Source organism: Cicer arietinum, chromosome 7, assembly GCF_000331145.2.
Source record: "Cicer arietinum cultivar CDC Frontier isolate Library 1 chromosome 7, Cicar.CDCFrontier_v2.0, whole genome shotgun sequence".
NCBI lineage: Eukaryota > Viridiplantae > Streptophyta > Magnoliopsida > Fabales > Fabaceae > Cicer > Cicer arietinum.
Genome location: NC_021166.2, coordinates 57,809,125 through 57,827,199, shown reverse-complemented (window position 1 = coordinate 57,827,199; position 18,075 = coordinate 57,809,125). Strand labels below are relative to the sequence as shown.

The 18,075-nt window shown below is 33.1% G+C and overlaps 1 protein-coding gene across 1 annotated transcript; it reads left to right on the top strand.

Moving 5' to 3' along the window:
- Positions 1-9,629: 9,629 nt before the first annotated feature.
- LOC101492264 (dihydrolipoyllysine-residue acetyltransferase component 2 of pyruvate dehydrogenase complex, mitochondrial-like) lies at positions 9,630-16,262 on the top strand. Its single transcript, XM_004510358.3, has 19 exons — positions 9,630-9,807; positions 9,905-10,001; positions 10,508-10,584; positions 10,752-10,819; positions 10,929-10,972; positions 11,918-11,973; positions 12,053-12,127; positions 12,222-12,314; positions 12,489-12,734; positions 12,846-12,918; positions 13,356-13,453; positions 13,722-13,807; positions 13,882-13,957; positions 14,551-14,618; positions 14,707-14,773; positions 14,859-14,954; positions 15,045-15,147; positions 15,254-15,349; positions 15,852-16,262. Exons 1-19 carry the CDS (start codon positions 9,775-9,777, stop codon positions 15,920-15,922), a joined length of 1,623 nt encoding a protein of 540 aa, XP_004510415.1. The 5' UTR covers positions 9,630-9,774; the 3' UTR covers positions 15,923-16,262.
- The last annotated feature ends 1,813 nt before the right edge of the window (positions 16,263-18,075 follow it).

The window sequence follows — 18,075 nt, the reverse complement described above, 5'->3', positions numbered from 1 at the left end:
CCTTTGTTGTTGTTTTTTTTACTTTTTTTTCTTGGTAGGTTTACTATGTCTCTAGGGGTAATTTAAGTCTTTGTCTTTCCTTTGTTTTACAAGAGTTTTAATCCTTGTTCCCTGTAATTTAGTCTTTGTTTTTCCTTGAAATCTCAGAAATTATATTGATATATTTTTCACCACATCTTTATTTTTGCTTAAAGAATTTACAATTGTAGATTAAAATAAATATTTTTTGTACTATAGTTAATTAATTCAAGTTTTACTCTTTGACTAAATATCATGTATAAGTATATAACTATACATATAATATTATTATTTTTGTTTGGTTTTCGATAAAATTCTTATTATTATTAAAAAAAATTGTATTCGTATTTTTTTGCATTTTTTTATAAGCAAAATTTATTCATATAATATACATATATATATAATACTCAAAAAAGCTGCTCCATGTCCACTGTCACGTAACGCAAGTCTGTAGCAGCCCTTTCACCATTCCAAAATGAATTTCCAAATCACCAACACCTCAGGACAAATCAAAAAGAGATGGTTGATTGATTCTAATCTGTTGCACTTCTTGAATCACTTCTCTTCGCCGTAATTATTCTCTATTATGTAATCTTTTGTAACGGTTGTCATCTGAACACAGCTATTTTTTATGGGACCGTATTTTCCACAGTTTTTATGGGCCCAAACCGCATATGTTACATATGAAGGTCCGATTTCGATCATTTAAAATTTGAGAATTGTATTGTGTCCCTCTATCTATATCTCTCATTTTCCCATCTCCATTGAAAATAATATTTTGTCTATGTTGTTATCTATAAAAATCTCTAAAAAAATTATCTTTATCTTTTTTCACTTATTTCATTCGAAACTTTCAATTGTCCGAATAACATATTTACAAATCTCCGAACATTTGAAACTTTCAAAATTATATTTTTCCAAATGTTCGAAAGTTTCTATAAGCATGAAACTTTCGAATTGATATTTTTTTCTAGATCCGACAAATTTTCGAAAGTTTCTAACAAACTGAAACTTTCGAAGTGCATTTTGTCCCAGAATTTTTGAAACTTTCGAAAGTTTCCATCAACATGAAACTTTCGAAATGCAGAAATATTCGAAACTTTCTAACAACCTGAAACTTTCGAAATGTGAATTTCAGAAACATGAAGTATTCGAATGTTTCAAATATTTCGAAACTTTGGAATTCATGGAAAGTTTTAAAATAAGTTCGGAAGTTTGGCCTTCAATGAAACTTTTGAATTCAATTTCGAAAATTTGGGAACAATACGAATGTTCTAAAATGAATTTCTTTTTGTTTATTTAATTTTTTTCCTATTTTTTTATTATTGATATATTGCAGTGCCTAGAATGAGAGGTGTCTTTGGCCAAATTATTCGCAACATTGCCCGAAACATGAGAGGTGATAGTGGTGATGGAGCAGAGAGAATTCCACCAACAGCATCAAACAAAAGACAAAATGAAGCAAATCGTTCAATTAGGCAGCGTCGTCGTAGACAAGATGTTCATGATGATGTCGCTGAGCCAATTGAGCATGCACAGATGGAGGAGGATGTATCTGAGCTTGCACATATGGAGCAGGCTGAGGAGCAGTATGATGAGCCTACATGTGATAATGTTGATGATATTGATGATGCTGATGATGTTGAGTCTGAGCAGGATCAGCATCCTGGACTCACTAGAGGACTAGTGATGACATTTGTGTTGACACAATATGAACACCACGTGACTCGGAGGATATGGGAATGAAAGATATATTTTCATTAATTTTTCATTATATTTAATTAATTGCTTATTTAAATAAGAATAAGTATTCATTGTTATGTTCTGTAATTACTCACAAGATCGTGTGTCGTTAAAGGTTATTACTCATGGGTTGAAGCTGAAGAAATTTGATGAAGTTTCTGTGTCAGATCATGTACAATATTGGATTTGAGAATCTTGACTGCTATATATGTCCTCAACTTACCTCATTATGGTTGATGTTGGTCTGATATCTGCATTTTTTGAAATGTGGCATAGAGAGACCAACTCATTTCATTTGCCATTTGGAGAGATGACTATCACGTTGGACGACGTCGCGACTTTTCTTCACATCTCACCCCATGGTAAATTTTTTGATGCACTTGTGAATATGAACACTAATAATGATGCAAGAGTTGCACATGAGCACTTAGGTACATGAGAGGAAACATGTGCTGAGATTAATTATAATAAATGTGTCTAATATAGACTGCAATGGTTGTATGATTTATATAGTCATCTCATTTAAACTAATCAGTTTGAGTGTGCGGCTAGAACGTACCTGTTGCATTTTGTTGGCAACACTATTTTCGCAATAAAACACATACACGTGTAGAGGCGAAATACGTTAGTTTGTTTATTGATTTAGATTTTTGTCGGGACTATTCGTGGGGTACCGTGACATTGGTTTTCCTTTATGACAATTTAGGAGATGGAGATGTCCACGACACTCGATATTTGGGAGGTTACATGACCCTATTACAGGTATATGATTTATATTAAATTGTGTCATTTATTTATTTATTTTTTTATTAAGTTGTGTTATATATGGTGTTATTTATGGTGCAATGTTGGATTTACGAGCACTTCCCTAACATCTGTAAGTGGAACGATAGAGGAGCGTTCCTGCACATCTTCCAAGAGCATGTAGGTGGACTGCAAAACATGTTATTGAAGGTGGATTGATGACATATTGTCGGAGACTTAAAACTTTGTTGCTCGAGGATGTAGTGTTTACACCATATGATGATGATCAAGTTAATTATCTGCTTGTGTCGAGTTCGATGTTCTTCAGATACCTTCGATGTGATGGAGTCTCAATCCCATATCTGCCATACGTCTTCGACAGTGATGATCATACTCCTGGTGAATTATACTTGTGCTCAACATCGAGGATGGTTTTCTGAAAAGACAATTTAATGATACATTCTTGGTTTTTCAACATCATATTCACAACATCCAAGCTTTTACACAAGTCACCAAAACTAGTTTGCAGCATGTTTTTCAATCTCCAATAAGCAGATTCAACTCTACAAATAAATTAAATAACACAAATTAAAACAAATCACATAAATTTGTAAATCATATTTTCTAAGACAAAACAAATCATAATAAATACCTATTAGATGTTGTGTTCCCCAAATGCATCACTCTATTGGTCCAAGCCTTGACAAATATTTTTTTGTAAGGTGTCAACCATGAATCTTTCACATAATCAACAAAAAAGATAATATCGGCACACACTAGCTCAAAGTGTTGCAAGTGAATACTCCTCCACACTAGTCGAATATACAATTTTTTTCTCTATAAATCCATTACTTCATTTTGTCTATCCTTTTCACATATTATTTGCATCTTGCCCCAATACTTTTTTCAATATGAAAACGACATAACAAATGAATTGAAGTAGGAAACACAACACTAATAGCATTCATCATTGCAAGATCTTTATCAGTCACAATAACTTTAGAAATTAAATTCTCATAGAAGAACAAATGTCTCACTTTTTCAAATGCTCATATGAAGTTATCCTGTCGCTCTTGTTCCAAGTAAGCAAACTCAACCAAAAATGTCAAACTAGTAGATGTGACACTGACAATTTCAAATAATGGTAACCAATATCTGTTTGTTTTTCATGTGTTATCACATATCAAAATAAAATGAAATGTGTTTAACAACTTTATACAATTATGATGCGTCCAAAATATATCTCTCAGGACATCTGAATTCTCCCGTCTTCCTATTCGATACACTTAATTTTCTTGCTGTATTATCTTCAACTACTGCATTTCTGGGTACGAACATCTCAACGATGATCGATAAGTACTCATTGCTTTATATATTTGACTGAGAATTGTGAGATTATCTTTATTTCTCCCTTTCAAAGCATTCAAAATGAATCTTTGTGCAAGCTTATACTTTATCATGTCGTTGAAAAATTTCATATCTTCTTCGTTTAAATGCCCCAAATATGATTGACCGATTAAAGTATCTAGTAAATCATGATTGTGTGTTCCACAATGAACACTAATTTTTCATCTTTCACCGATACTTAACGACATATATATGAGTTTAAACAAACAGTTTTTCTTGTGAGAACAAGTTACTGTTGATTTTGATTTTGATTTATATCTTCCACCTCTTTTGCATCCCAAAATTAATTTGTCATTTCTTCCTCTCTTTTCGATTGCTTTATCTGAACGAATGATAACAATTAAAATTTCATTCTTCCTTTCAATATTTGTTGTCCATTCAAATACAGCTTATTGAGAGAGAAATACCTACAAAATATTTTTCAAATAAAATATCAAATATATATATCTATAATAAAAATCTGCTCAGTGGTGAATTATCAGTAGTAATATCTGATCGATGGTGAATTTTTCTGTAAAATCTATAATCGTTCTTGAAACAGGAACCTCAACTATACTTATACCTCATTTCAAAAAGAGTAATAAATTAAATTAATGATAATACTATAAATTCATTTTTTAAAATAAAATTTTAATTACTATTAAAATAATTATGTACACTTCGAAAATTTCTTATAAATTGAAACTTTCAGAAGTTTTGAATTTTTTGAAATTTTCGAAATTTTATTGCTTTGAAATTTTTTTGAATTACTTTGAAGATTTCAAATTCATCAAAACTTTCGAAAGTTTTGATAAACTTTCGAAAGTTTTGATGAATTCTGGAAAAATGCATTTCAAAAGTTTCAGATTTCTCAAAAAATCTTGGAAACTTACATTTCGAAACTTTTACATTTATCAAATTTTTTAAAATTGTCCAAAATTTCTGGAAAATTACATTTCGAAAATTTCATGTTTAACAAAAGTTTCAAAAATGTCAACAAAACTCATTTTTTTATATTTCAAAAGTTTAAAATTTTCGAATGATTGGGCTGATTTTATAATTTTCGAAATATGGGGTGAAGAATGGAGTGGTAAATTTTTTTGAGTGTTTTATACATAGTAAAAAAGGGCAAAATAGTATTTTCAATGGGAATGAGAGGTGAGAAGTACATGTGGGGGTGCATGATCCAATTCTCTTAAAATTTTGGTTTGGTGGGTATTGGATTTCGGGTTTTACGGGTTCTTCGGGTGAATAGAGATGGGTTTGACTTTGTTGGGTTATATCACATTTTTTGAACCATTTGATTTTTACAACCAATCATATAACCTTCATGAATAGAAAAGAAAAGAAGACAAAGAAGAAACAATGTCAAATTTAAAAACTTTATAAAAACATCAAAGGAGCACTTCTTCTTTGATGAAGCAAATGTCGCACTAAATAGGATGCATGCATGCATGCGGCAGGGTGGTAAAATGGTGTTGTATGACGGTGGTAGTGTTTCACGATTCATCATCACGTGTCAACAAGATAGGTTGAGTATGGTCAATGCGTGAGAGAGAAAAGACGTAGAAAATCACCTCCCATTCAATACCTATAGAACTTGACACAAGTGGTTCTCATGTTCCTCTTACTCTTGAAATATATTAAGATGTCATCAATAAAAATCACCATAAACTTGTCTAAGAACGGATGAAAGATACAATTCATGTAATCTATAAAGATAGATGACACGTAGATCACTTAAAATGGCATCACCAAATACTCATAGTGTCCAAAATGCATCTTGAAGGCAATATTGGGTGTATTGTCTTCTTTCACCTGAATCTAATGGTACCTATATTTTAGGTCAATCTTAAAAAACACCATGCAACATTTTATTTGGTCTATTACGTCATCAATATGCACTAAGGGGTATCTAGTTTTTTATTGTGACCTTATCGAGTTGTCGATAATCAACACAACTTTGACTTTCCATCTTACGTTTTAAGAAATAATATGGGGGCTCCCTTTAGTGAGACATTAGACTGAATAAACTGATTAAACAAATGGTCTTCCAATTGATTCTTTAGCTCTAATAACTCTTATGAGGCCATCTGGTAAAGAGCAATAGAAATGGGTCATGTACTTGGAATTACATCAATAGAAAACTCAATATTACACATTAGAGGCAATCCCAATACGTCTAATGAGAATAATTTAGAGAATTCCTTCACCGTTAGGATATTCTCTATAATGACCTACTGACTCATATTAATTGAGCTAAGAAACACATATTTATGTTTTCCTTTCTTCAGGAAAAACTTTAGTCTATTGGAAGAGAGGAACTTCGAAATATTGGGGTTTGGATATATCATATTATGTCGAGCAAAATCCAATAGGATGTAGTTTCTAGACCTCTGATCCATCATGAGAATTACTCCCAACTGCTTTGGAGGGATACAAATTAAATCTACATTGAACTTCATATGGAACACAATCAACGAGCATTGAAAGCAAGTCATATTACATTTCATTGGAAGGTATGATAACCACTAAGTCAAAAGCCAAGGTAATAACAACTAGTTGGAGAAAATCCACCCAATACAACGAAATGAATGACTATGTTGGCTCAAATCATAGAAAACAGAAAGTATTTTTCCAATGATTAAATATTCACCCTAGATAAGTTATTAGAAATATGAGGATTCTTCTCCACAAATATGACAAACACGTCATTTGGCAGTTGGGTGCGCAACATTGTTGTTTTTGTGTTGGCTCGACTCATTTGCAAAGTGGTTTGGTTTCTAAAAGATGTAACAAACTTTAGATTTGATTGGCGTTATGTTATCTTGTGCATTTCCATATTGCAACGAAAACACCGGATAGGGTGCACCTAAATCTGACTTGGATTTTGAGGCCTTTGACCTCCCCTGTTTTGAGGTTGAGATTGATATCTAGTGCTCCCCCATGGTCGAGCATACAACTTATGATGTTGATATTGTCTGCCTTTGCTATGCTGGTCGTTATGCCATTGCTTCAAAGGTTAACATTTAGAGAGAAAACTTACTGATTTAACGATAGGAATATAGTTCAATTTCTACATGAGATCTCATAGGTCCACCTACCGCACCTCTGTTCTGGAGGCTCCGTTTCATTATCTCCATTTTCTTGCATTTCCTCATCAGCGCTTGATAGTGGCGTATCCCCAAAGGCCCCACCGACTCCTTAATTTCATACTTGACTCTGCTTTTGAATCTCTCAAACATGAATTTTTCTTCCATTTGATTTCAAAAATAGAAAGTTTTGCATGAAACCTGAATTTTGTCGCAATTCTACTACTTCAGGAATTGGGCATCAATTATCAGCCCTAGCTTTTCTTGGAAAGTATTTGTTTAAGAACTTCCTTATGAAAATCTACCAAGTCAGCTCTTTGTGGTTTGTTTCCATCATTTTGTGCTGAGAAGAGCTTTAAGAATGGTTAATGGTTGTTGCATTAAGTAGAGACTATTCTTATGGTAACTTGATTAGAGGCCTTTGATTGAGATGCATGTTGTCAAGAGATTTGGTGATGTGGTGAGTGGCACGAGAGTCCATGGTCCAGTCTTAGGTTGCAGTACGAGATGCAATAGTACTCTGATAAGCAGTAGGACGTTTTGGATAACAATGTAGATTGTAGCACACTTTAGCGATATGTCCATGTTTGCCACAAAATTGACATACGACACATTTGGTATGGCTAGGAGAGTGGATCTTGAGGGGTTTGAGGATCCATTTAAAGGCCCACGTTTTTTATGTAAGGTTTTCCTTTTAATGCATAATTGTAAGTAGCAACGACAGAGAGATAAGTTGGTTTGATGTGATCTCGTCACTTATGAGATAATTTTCAAAGTCTTTTAAGTGATCATGTAGATCATCAAAACTAATGTGATTATCATAGGTACGAGTATTGATAGCTATGTCTCGGCCCTCGAATCCATGCCTATTAAGGGTGTGAATAAGGATATTTCAGTTATTATGTCTAAGATTTTATAATCACGTGTTCACCTCTTCAGAATCTCCCTATTTTTTTGGTAGGAGTTGTTAATGTTTTGTGGATTAAATTTTTAAATAAATTTAAAATTACTCTTTTATTAAATACACAATATATGTGTTGCATTGCAATTGTTGAACATCATACAAAAAAATGCAATTAAGTATTGCTTTTGTTTCCCTTTTCTCGTATCCAAAAAAATATAACAAAACATTTATAATTTACTCTAATCAAATAAATTTTAGATAAAACCACAAGATTCACTCATTTCCACTTACTTTTGACTATCGACTAATTATCATAAGTAAAACTTGAGTTTTATGATTATAGTCTTTTGTAGATAACATATTCCAGATTGTTCTAAGGTCCAGTCCATCATAACCAACACAATAGAGGTTCAATAAGGTTCTGCCCATCGCTATACTCAAAAGAATTTTAAACGTTAGTCGATCTTAATCCCAATAGTTGGGAGCAAAGAAGGGCTAGAATCAGATTGAGATCTTCTCCATGCAAAGACGTTTCATTCTAAACATTTTTTATCCTCCGCTTTATGTATTGTTGTTTTAATGCAATAAAAGGTATGTCTATACCATTATGTCTCTCATTCTCTTCAAACGACCACTTATTTGATCATCATAGTGTTTTCGGGTACCACTACATTCCAAGAAATGAAGAATTGTTCAAAAATCAAGTTCGACAATCCTTCTCAATTCAGTTTAGGTCATAACCCAACCTCACTAAAAAAAATAGACATCTTTCATCGACTTTAAATTGACTTTCTAAAATCTAAACAAAAAACAGTTGTAAATAGACCTAAATAATAAAAAATAATATTGATTAATTAACATGGAAAAGAGCAAACATTTCATTTAGTCATAAACTATGTATAGTCCTTAAACTATAAAACTTTGATAAAATAATCCTTAAATCATTCTTAATTTATTAAGTTACTCTTGAATTATCATTTTGTCTCCTAACAAACTAAGAGAGTAATGTAATATACTCTAATAATTTCGAAAAACAATTATAACTATCACATGAGGAAATATGAAATGCACCATGGAAAAACATGAAATGCACCACAAGTATAAATTTATACAAATATCTGATAAAAATACAAAATTTTGTAATTATTTTTAAATTACAATTACAAAATAAATTTATGTAAAAATATCATAATTTCTAATTAGATGAGTTAAACCATTATATACCAACGTGGTCATTAATGCTCATCACATTATATAAAGTTCAATTATATCTCTACAAGTTCAATGGCAAAATAAAAAAAAAGAATAATAGTTATGAATTAAGTAAAAAAATTCCAAAAAAACAAATAAAATTTCCATAGCCGCCACCGCTATAGAAAATTCAACAAACCAATATAAACTCGTACGGACAAAACCGACCCAAAAGCCTAAAAACACTGTGATTGTCATTTATTATTATTATTATTATTATTATTTAAGTAATCAATTATTTTAGTGATTTAAAAAAATTAAATTAGTCTTCATATCATTAAAGTATTCATTTATTTAGTTTATAATATTATAATAATTTATTATTGTGATAGTAAATCGTATTTAAGATTATGATAAAAAATTATATATTTAATCAAATTTTTTGATAATTTAAGAATTTTTTTGAATTTTTTTCTGAATAAAGAGTTACTATACACTATAAACTAAAAAAGAATAAAATAGTTATATTTATTAAATTAATTAAAAAAGGAAAGAACGAATAATTAATTATCTGGGTGGATTTGCTGCGGTAGCTGCTGCCATGCCATTTCGATCTTGTACTTGATCGGATCTACCACCACCAAACCCTAACTCTCTTTCTTTCTCAATTCTCATCGCCGATTCCCAAAATTCATTATGGCATCTCATTTACTTAATCACTCCAAAAAGGTTCCTCAATCCTTCTCTTCACCATAATATGCATCTTTTTTTCTTCGTGTTTTCTCATAGTTTTTTTTATTTGAACTTATCTATTATACTTTTGCAGTTACGAAATGCTTCGAGTTTGTTACACAACGAGCGTGCCCTTTTGGTTCGTTGGTTTTCCAGAGATGTTCAAGCTTCTTCTATCAACACAAATCGAGGTACTTTTATTTATTTTTTCTTATAAAATGAAAATTTTGCAAGTCATAGTTAGGATGAAAATTCATGCATGTGTATTAAACTGTGTAAAGGGGAAATTTTTAATTTTTTTAATTTGCTATTGCCTAAGATACATTAGCAGTAATCAGATTAACAAATTGCGTTTTAACTTTTATAAACTCTACTCTGAGAAAATAGAAGATGCACTGTCTTGTATTCCACGAAATCACAGATATTTTGAAATTGGTTGGATGGCATGGCAACACAGTGGTTTCTTATAGGTTGACAATTTAAAACTATTTTACATTGTCAGTGTATGTTCATTAAACTTAGAATCTATCTATCTGTGTGTGAGCAAGAGTATATAGCATTACAGGTGATGTGGGAGAAAATCACCTTTAGGCGAGATTGCGTAGGAACCTTATGATACGATGATGCTATTGCTATCTTATGTTCTTTATATTTTATTTTATGTATGTATTTGTAATTGGAGTTTGTTATTGTTTAGATGTGCTGAAAACCCGATTACAAGACTATGAATCTTCAGCGAGAAACCGTGTCTCTGAATCAGCCCCCAACTTTACTGTGAGTAGAGCTCATTTACATGACAGTGCCAATCAAGTTATCGTAACTTGTTTTCTTTGTGCAGTATTTCACATTATATTATTTGGTTTTTTACACCCTCCCTGTGAGCTAACGTTCTCGGCTGACCTGTATTCTCTCTTTCATATAAACTTTTATTTGGTCTACAGAAGAGAAACATGTCCACCATGAAAAGGGGTTACATGAGGGGGTCCTTGTTTAATGGAGAGGTTTCACAGTAAGTTGTTTTCATGTCAATTTTTTATTTTGTTTTCCTGTACTTGTCTTGCTTTAATATGGGATTACCAGTAACTTATTCGTTTTCATTTCACTGAGCCCTCCAAAAGAAATTCACAGGTTTTGTCAAGGAGAAGCTATGCATCGGCTTCAGGTACAGTTCACGGTTCTTTGGCGTTGTTGATATTTTTTCCTCTATGTCATTTCACATCATGATCCTATCTAAATTACTCTAGTAAAAATATTCAGGAGTTGTTTTGTTCCTCTTTGGTTTTATATTTAGTTGAATGTTTTGCTTTTGAGTGAACTGTCCATAGATCCAAGATCTGCAATGTTGGTGAGGCTTCTCACCCAAATGGTGCTTTCAATTCATATTTATGTCTAAAGAACACTGCAGTTCTGAAAGATGTGAGCTATGAGGCTTTTTTAGCGGGATCTTTAGACAATATGTTAGGCATCACTTAGTATGTGCCATGGCTTGTGGAGGATTATTTTCCTAAAAGCTTAAGTTGTTAGGTAGAGGTAATTTATATCTTTAACATGCTCCCGCACATTAGAACTCTGAGCTTGAAGCATGGATAATGCACATACCTTGTGCTTCATTTAACTTATTTACAAAGCATATAGTAGAAGATTCAAGCTCTTAAAACGTGGTCACAGGTGTTTTAATACCATGGCAAAGTCCAACTCTCCTAAAACCTAATGCTTTTTGGTGGAGAATTGGAGATACAAGAATGGTCTTACACCTCTGGAACACATCTATGTAAAGCTTTCTTTTAAGTTGTGAACAGTAATGCGACCTTTCATTCCATGCTGAATCTTATACTGCCGCATCATTTATCATGATGGGAACTAATGTCTGCCCCTTATAGGGAGAGGTTAGGTTATGTACTTGGTTGGTTGTTGCCTAAAAATATAATTGTTTGGGGGAAAGGAATGATATTTTCCAAAAGTAAGGAGGGTCTTATATTTTTCCTTAATCCCTACTTTTTCTTTCTCTCTGTTTTCTGTATAAAATAAACCATAAATTTTGGGAACATCAGTATCAATGATTGTGTACTTAATGATTTATTTACCAAAAATGGCGAATATCTTTCAGATCTCCCCCCACACCAGGAAATTGGAATGCCTTCTCTCTCACCTACAATGACAGAGGTTTCTACTTTTCTGAAACCTATGAGATTGCCATATAGCAGATAATGGTTTATACTAACTCATTCCCAATGATATGCAGGGTAACATTGCAAGATGGTTGAAGAAAGAAGGTGATAAGGTTTCTCCTGGTGAAGTGCTCTGTGAAGTTGAAACTGTATGGTTCTTGTACCAGAGATAAATTTCACATATAATATATTACTATTTAGATTTTTGTCTGAAATGGTGTATAAATTGTATTTCAAATGAAGGATAAAGCTACAGTTGAAATGGAATGCATGGAAGAAGGTTATCTGGCCAAAATAGTACGTAAGGATGGGGAAAAAGAAATTAAAGTTGGTGAGGTATTGATATTGTCTAGCTCTCCCCACTTATCTTTTTCTCTTCTTTGGAAAGGGCTGTTTATGTGGTTGTTCCACAGTTTGAATTCACCAGAATTATTTTTTTCTTTTCACTCCAAACTCTATTTCTCTTTTGAAAAGTATCCTTGTTGGTAACGGGAATAAATTTTTTCACAGGTAATTGCCATAACTGTTGAAGATGAGGAGGACATTGCAAAATTTAAAGATTACCAAGCTTCAGCATCTGAATCTAGTGACCCCCCTGCCAAAGAAGCCTCTGCCCCACCTCCCCCAAAGAAAGAGGTGGCAGAAGAGCCTGCTCGAGAACCTGAAACAAAGGTTTCTAAACCCAGTGCACCACCTTCATCTGGAGATCGCATATTTGCTAGTCCCCTTGCTAGAAAGTTGGCTGAAGAGAAAAATGTCAGTTACTAATTCTGAAATTTGATGGTTGAAGATATTTCTGTTAAAGAACTAAATTACTTGGCTGAAGAGAAAATGTCAGTTACTAACCTGTTTACCACATGTATGTAGGTGCCTCTCTCCAGCATTAAAGGAACAGGAGCGGATGGGCTCATTGTCAAGGGTGACATTGACGATTACTTGGGTATAATTCTAATTTTCTAAATGTCATGTCTGTCTGTATTATGTACATGATATAGTAGAAACACGTGCTTCCCCACTTGGAACTCCGTTGCTCTCCCATGCTTATTCACATGTTGCCTTGAACTGGTGTTGTGCCTTGAACTAATTGTCTTTCAGTTCAACCTACAACTCGTCAGTTTGTTGAGTTAACCGATCTACTTCCTCAACCTCAAAGGGAAAAGTAACCTCTTTCTAAAGCAAAGGAGGGAGGATATTGACCGTACAAAACTTTGAAAGCTGTTGTTTTGGCTGTAATGCTGTAGTTAATGTTGAATCGGGATTCAGTCTAATCCTATCACTTAGGCCACTATTTCAGCTTTGTGCTTGTAATCACTTTCATCCTTTTGTTGATTGTATTCATCATATTATAACCCTTTTTTACCATCTAATCTGATGCAGCTTCTGGTGCTAAAGAAGCTTCAGCACCCTCAAAAGCCAAGGCTGCAACAGGTGCATCACTGGATTATACCGACATTCCTGTCTCTCAGATAAGGAAGGTAGTTTATGGAACAAGTCTTTGAAATTTATCTTTGATGATACTTTGTTTCCCACATCAACCAAAGACCTTTTGTTTAGGACCATGCCACATATGTTCTCAATTTGTGAAAAAAAATTGTGTATGCTTCTTGATAGTCTTGGTCAATATCAATGGAACATTTTTTTTTTTCTGTATATTTATTTAATATCACGATCTTAATTAACATATCTTATATCTTCCATGCATAACTTATGCCTTTTCCTTGAGACTAACTCTATATTTGACAGGTCACAGCTTCACGTTTATTGCTATCAAAACAAACTATTCCTCATTACTATTTAACAGTAGATACATGTGTTGACAAACTCATGAGGTGAGCTTCCCCGTTACCAATATATTTACCCATGATACAAATAATTTCTTATAATTAGAATTCCTTATCTGCAGTTTGCGTACCCAACTCAATTCACTGCAGGAAGCCTCTGGTGGGGCTCGCATATCAGTAAACGACCTTGTAATCAAGGTATCAAATTTTTCTCTGACCAAAATATCTGTGTTTGTAGGTTGCAGATTGTCTTCCTTTTACCCTGTGTTTTGGTTGGTACTTAGGTGTTTAATTAAGTAGAGAAGGACTTCACCTTTGATGAACATACATTGTGTGACTTTTCACTTGTTTGTGATTAGCTTATAGCAAAACGTCCAAGTGTTTGCTCGGGTAGATTTGGCTCCTTTATAAATTGTAACTATGTTCATTTTTTTTCTTACTTCTTATGAAATTATAGAACTCTGAATTTCGAGCTAAAACAGTTCAAAGGGCAGTGCATTAGTTTTCGTACACATTGTCAATAGAAAAGCTAGGTTTTAAACTCAAGTGGTTATTAATTGGTTGTGAAAATCGCACCCTGCAATGTAGTGTGAAATTTATTTTAGCACAATACTGTTACATTATCCCTCAACTTTTAAGAGGGGCTTTACAATTATCTGAGTTGCAATTTGTCTCAAAAAATGTCTCATAAGTTGCATAAAGAGACTTCTTTAGCTTAAACCATCTGTCTTGTGCAGGAGAGATTATCCCGTACATATAACTAAGTTCGATGCTTGTCTTTTTTATTTCAGGCTGCTGCATTGGCTCTCCGTAAAGTTCCTCAGTGTAACAGCTCATGGACAAATGATTATATTCGCCAGTAAGTTAACAATTTTTAAATTGCAAGGATTGCCGTCAAATTTGTGAATGACCTTAAATGTAACATTTGTTATTTTGTTTTTCTGCAGGTATCATAATGTGAATATCAATGTTGCCGTGCAGACGGATCATGGACTCTTTGTTCCCGTTGTCAGGGTGAGTGAGGATCTCTTTCTTACACTTCAAAGACATTCACAGCCTTTACTTGTTCTAATTCACCTTATATTCATGACATTTGCAGGATGCAGACAAAAAAGGCCTATCTACAATAGGGGAAGAGGTCAAACAATTGGCAAAGAAAGCCAAAGAAAACAGCTTGAAACCCCAAGATTATGAGGTTATTGAAGCTAACTGTCCATTCCTATTCATCTGCCAACAACAATGTCTTGTACTAGTTTATTAATTGTTGGGTTGATATATATTGCAGGGAGGTACATTTACAGTGTCCAACTTGGGAGGGCCATTTGGTGTCAAACAGTTCTGTGCCATTGTCAATCCTCCTCAATCAGGCATTCTTGCCGTTGGATCTGGTAATTGAATTTAATATTTTTTCCCCCTTTATTTCTTTTATTAACTGCATTTGTTGTTCTTGTTTGTCATAATGATCACCATGCTTCATTTCTTCTACATGAGCAGCTGAGAGGCGGGTCGTTCCAGGTTCAGGTGCTGAAGAATTCAAGTTTGCTTCCTTCATGGCCGTGACCCTCAGCTGTGATCACCGTGTAATAGATGGTAATCATCCTTAATCTTATTTTGTTCCTTATCCTCCTCTTTTTGGATTTTTTTACCGTTTAAAGTTAATTATTCACTTTAAAAGGTAAAATAATGCCAATCGTCAGTGAATGTGTTGGAATATCAGTCGATGATTTATTGATTAATGACTGAGATTACTTACTTCACTCTTTAGGGGAGTTAAATACATTTTTTGCGACTTGTAATCATGAAACTTGGAATAGTCATTTTTTTCCAAATTTAACACCACATTTTGAAGTTTTTATATTTGTCTTATGCATGCAAGAGAGAGATTAAGGCAATATTTTTCTAGGCCTTTCATTAATTTTGTTAGATAGTTTCTAAAGATATATTTTGGTAGAGGGATGAAATTGACTGATGTTCTTCACATTTTGTAAATTTGAGAACTATATTGTCCTATTCCTACACTTTCAATGACCAAAATGATTATTCACTCGGTGAAACATAACATGCTAACAATACGCATAATTATTCTGTTCAGGGGCAATTGGTGCTGAATGGTTAAAAGCATTCAAAGGCTATATTGAGAATCCAGAATCGATGTTGTTGTAAAAGTAAATAGAAGACCTAGACGCACTCAATTCCTTCTTCCGAGTGATATTATAGGCAGGGGATAAGACTTGATCACCTGGTATTTCCCATTTGGGTTTGGTTGATTGTATCCCTGACCAATTTTTGATTTAAGTATTTAATCTTTTAAAATAAATTTTGCAAAGTTGTAATTTTTTTAATAAGTGAGGGTAGATAAGGTATTGAATTTTGAGCCCTGAAATTGTGCTCTCAGAAGAGAATGCTGCCCAGTAACAATACAGGCAAATGAGGATCTGACATTTTCTTTGTTAGATGGTGTGAATAATTGAAAGAACGTTAATTTTATTTTATTGACATCTCACCTTCCTTGTGTTAAAATCGTCCTACTCTTTATTTGATTGGGCAATAAAGTATTCATTTTTTTTCAATCAAAGTGGTGTTGTATCGGAATAGCAGTTAGTTGTGCTAAACTTTGGGATAACTATATATCAAAGAAGTAACCCATGAACATAGTCATAAGTCGTTTAAAATTTCACTCTAATACATTTGTGTCATACCATATTGATAGGGAGGGAATAACTTTGATGGTAAAGGAAGAAATAAAACGAAGAGGAAGAGTGAGCAATCCACTCACCTTAAATGAGTTTTTATTTTTCTTTAATTGACCAAAACCCTTTAACATAGAAGAACTAAAAATACAGTGGAGGGGGATAACTTTGGAGGAGTTTTAATATTTTTCTAAATTTGTTACTTCTCTTTATAACACTTTCTAAATTTGTATCTCATTTTCTTCAAAAAATAGTCCAAAACCTCACCTTTATCTCTTCATTCCCCCTTCTCTCCAAAACCTTCTTCTCCTAATTCTCAAACAAGTCTCAATCAAGTAAAATTTACAAGATCTATTAAGTAAAGTGATGTGATGTTTAACTTATACAAGTGATTTGTAAAAAGAAAAACTTTTATCAAAGATTGATTTTCACAAATTTAAACAAATTCTTTCCCTTGTATCCCATTCTTATTTTCTAAAATACATTTATCAAGTTTTCTTTATCATATTAAGGTCAACATTGTCCTTATATATTTAGAAATCAATAAAATTTAACAATCAAATTTCAAAAAGGACAGGATATTCTGCCAATAATTTGGTATGTATCATTCTCTTTACAGACTATCTAGAGATGCATTGTTAAGGCATCTTCTAGTGTAGGCAGCATAAACACATGTGAAGATTATGACTCCTACATGATGGTTCATCGGATATTAAAGAGCAGGTTAAATTATACTTTTAATTCTTTAATTTATTTTTAAATTTCACATTGATCCATCAAATTTCTTTCTTTCTGTTTTTAGTCTTTAAATTTCAAATACTACGACCTCCAAACTTTTTCGTCAATGATTTGCTTGAATCCGTTAAATTTTTCCTTATGCCTAGGGTGATTTGGAAAATAACACAGCTCGATAGTGGTCCTTTGCAAGGTTGGGAGGTCAGATGAAGCTGAGTTATTTGAAGAACTGGATCTCAACAGGAGTGTCCTTGTGTCCATGCTTATAAAAACGTGATTATGGGTTAGGTTAAATTGAGAAATTTGATGAAGATATATATGAGACAAAAATGAAAGTGCTGTATGCCATTTTTCATTGCATATATGATTGCATTATGACCTGCCAAGGAAGAAAGGGTATGGTTCTGATTCATTTGCCAGTTCATCCTAAACATGCAACATGTAGGACAATTAGACAGACTCAAATGAAACACTAACTAAAGGACTAAGTGTATAATATTTGAAACTTAAGAGAACAAAATGAAAAAAATTTAAGGAACTAAAGTGAAACTTAAAAATAGAAATTAACCTTTCTCTCAGTTTCTCACTCTATTTCTGGTTCTCCTCCTTCATTGGGAGGGGAGAGCAACGACCTCACCTATTTTCAGCTTGCTGAAGCTACCAACAAAGCACGAACTCCTGGAGAAGAGGATTAGCTTTGATGACTTTGTCGTATGCTAAAGCCAATTTAGCAACATCAAAGACCTAGACCTACCCTTACTGATTTTTACTAAACTGGAAACGTGGAAGAGAAAAAGCAAAAGACAAGAAGATCGATAGACCAAGGAAGCCTGAGGCAAATTGCAATCTCATGTAAAAAAAAACAATTGTCGTGACTGAGAATTGAACCAA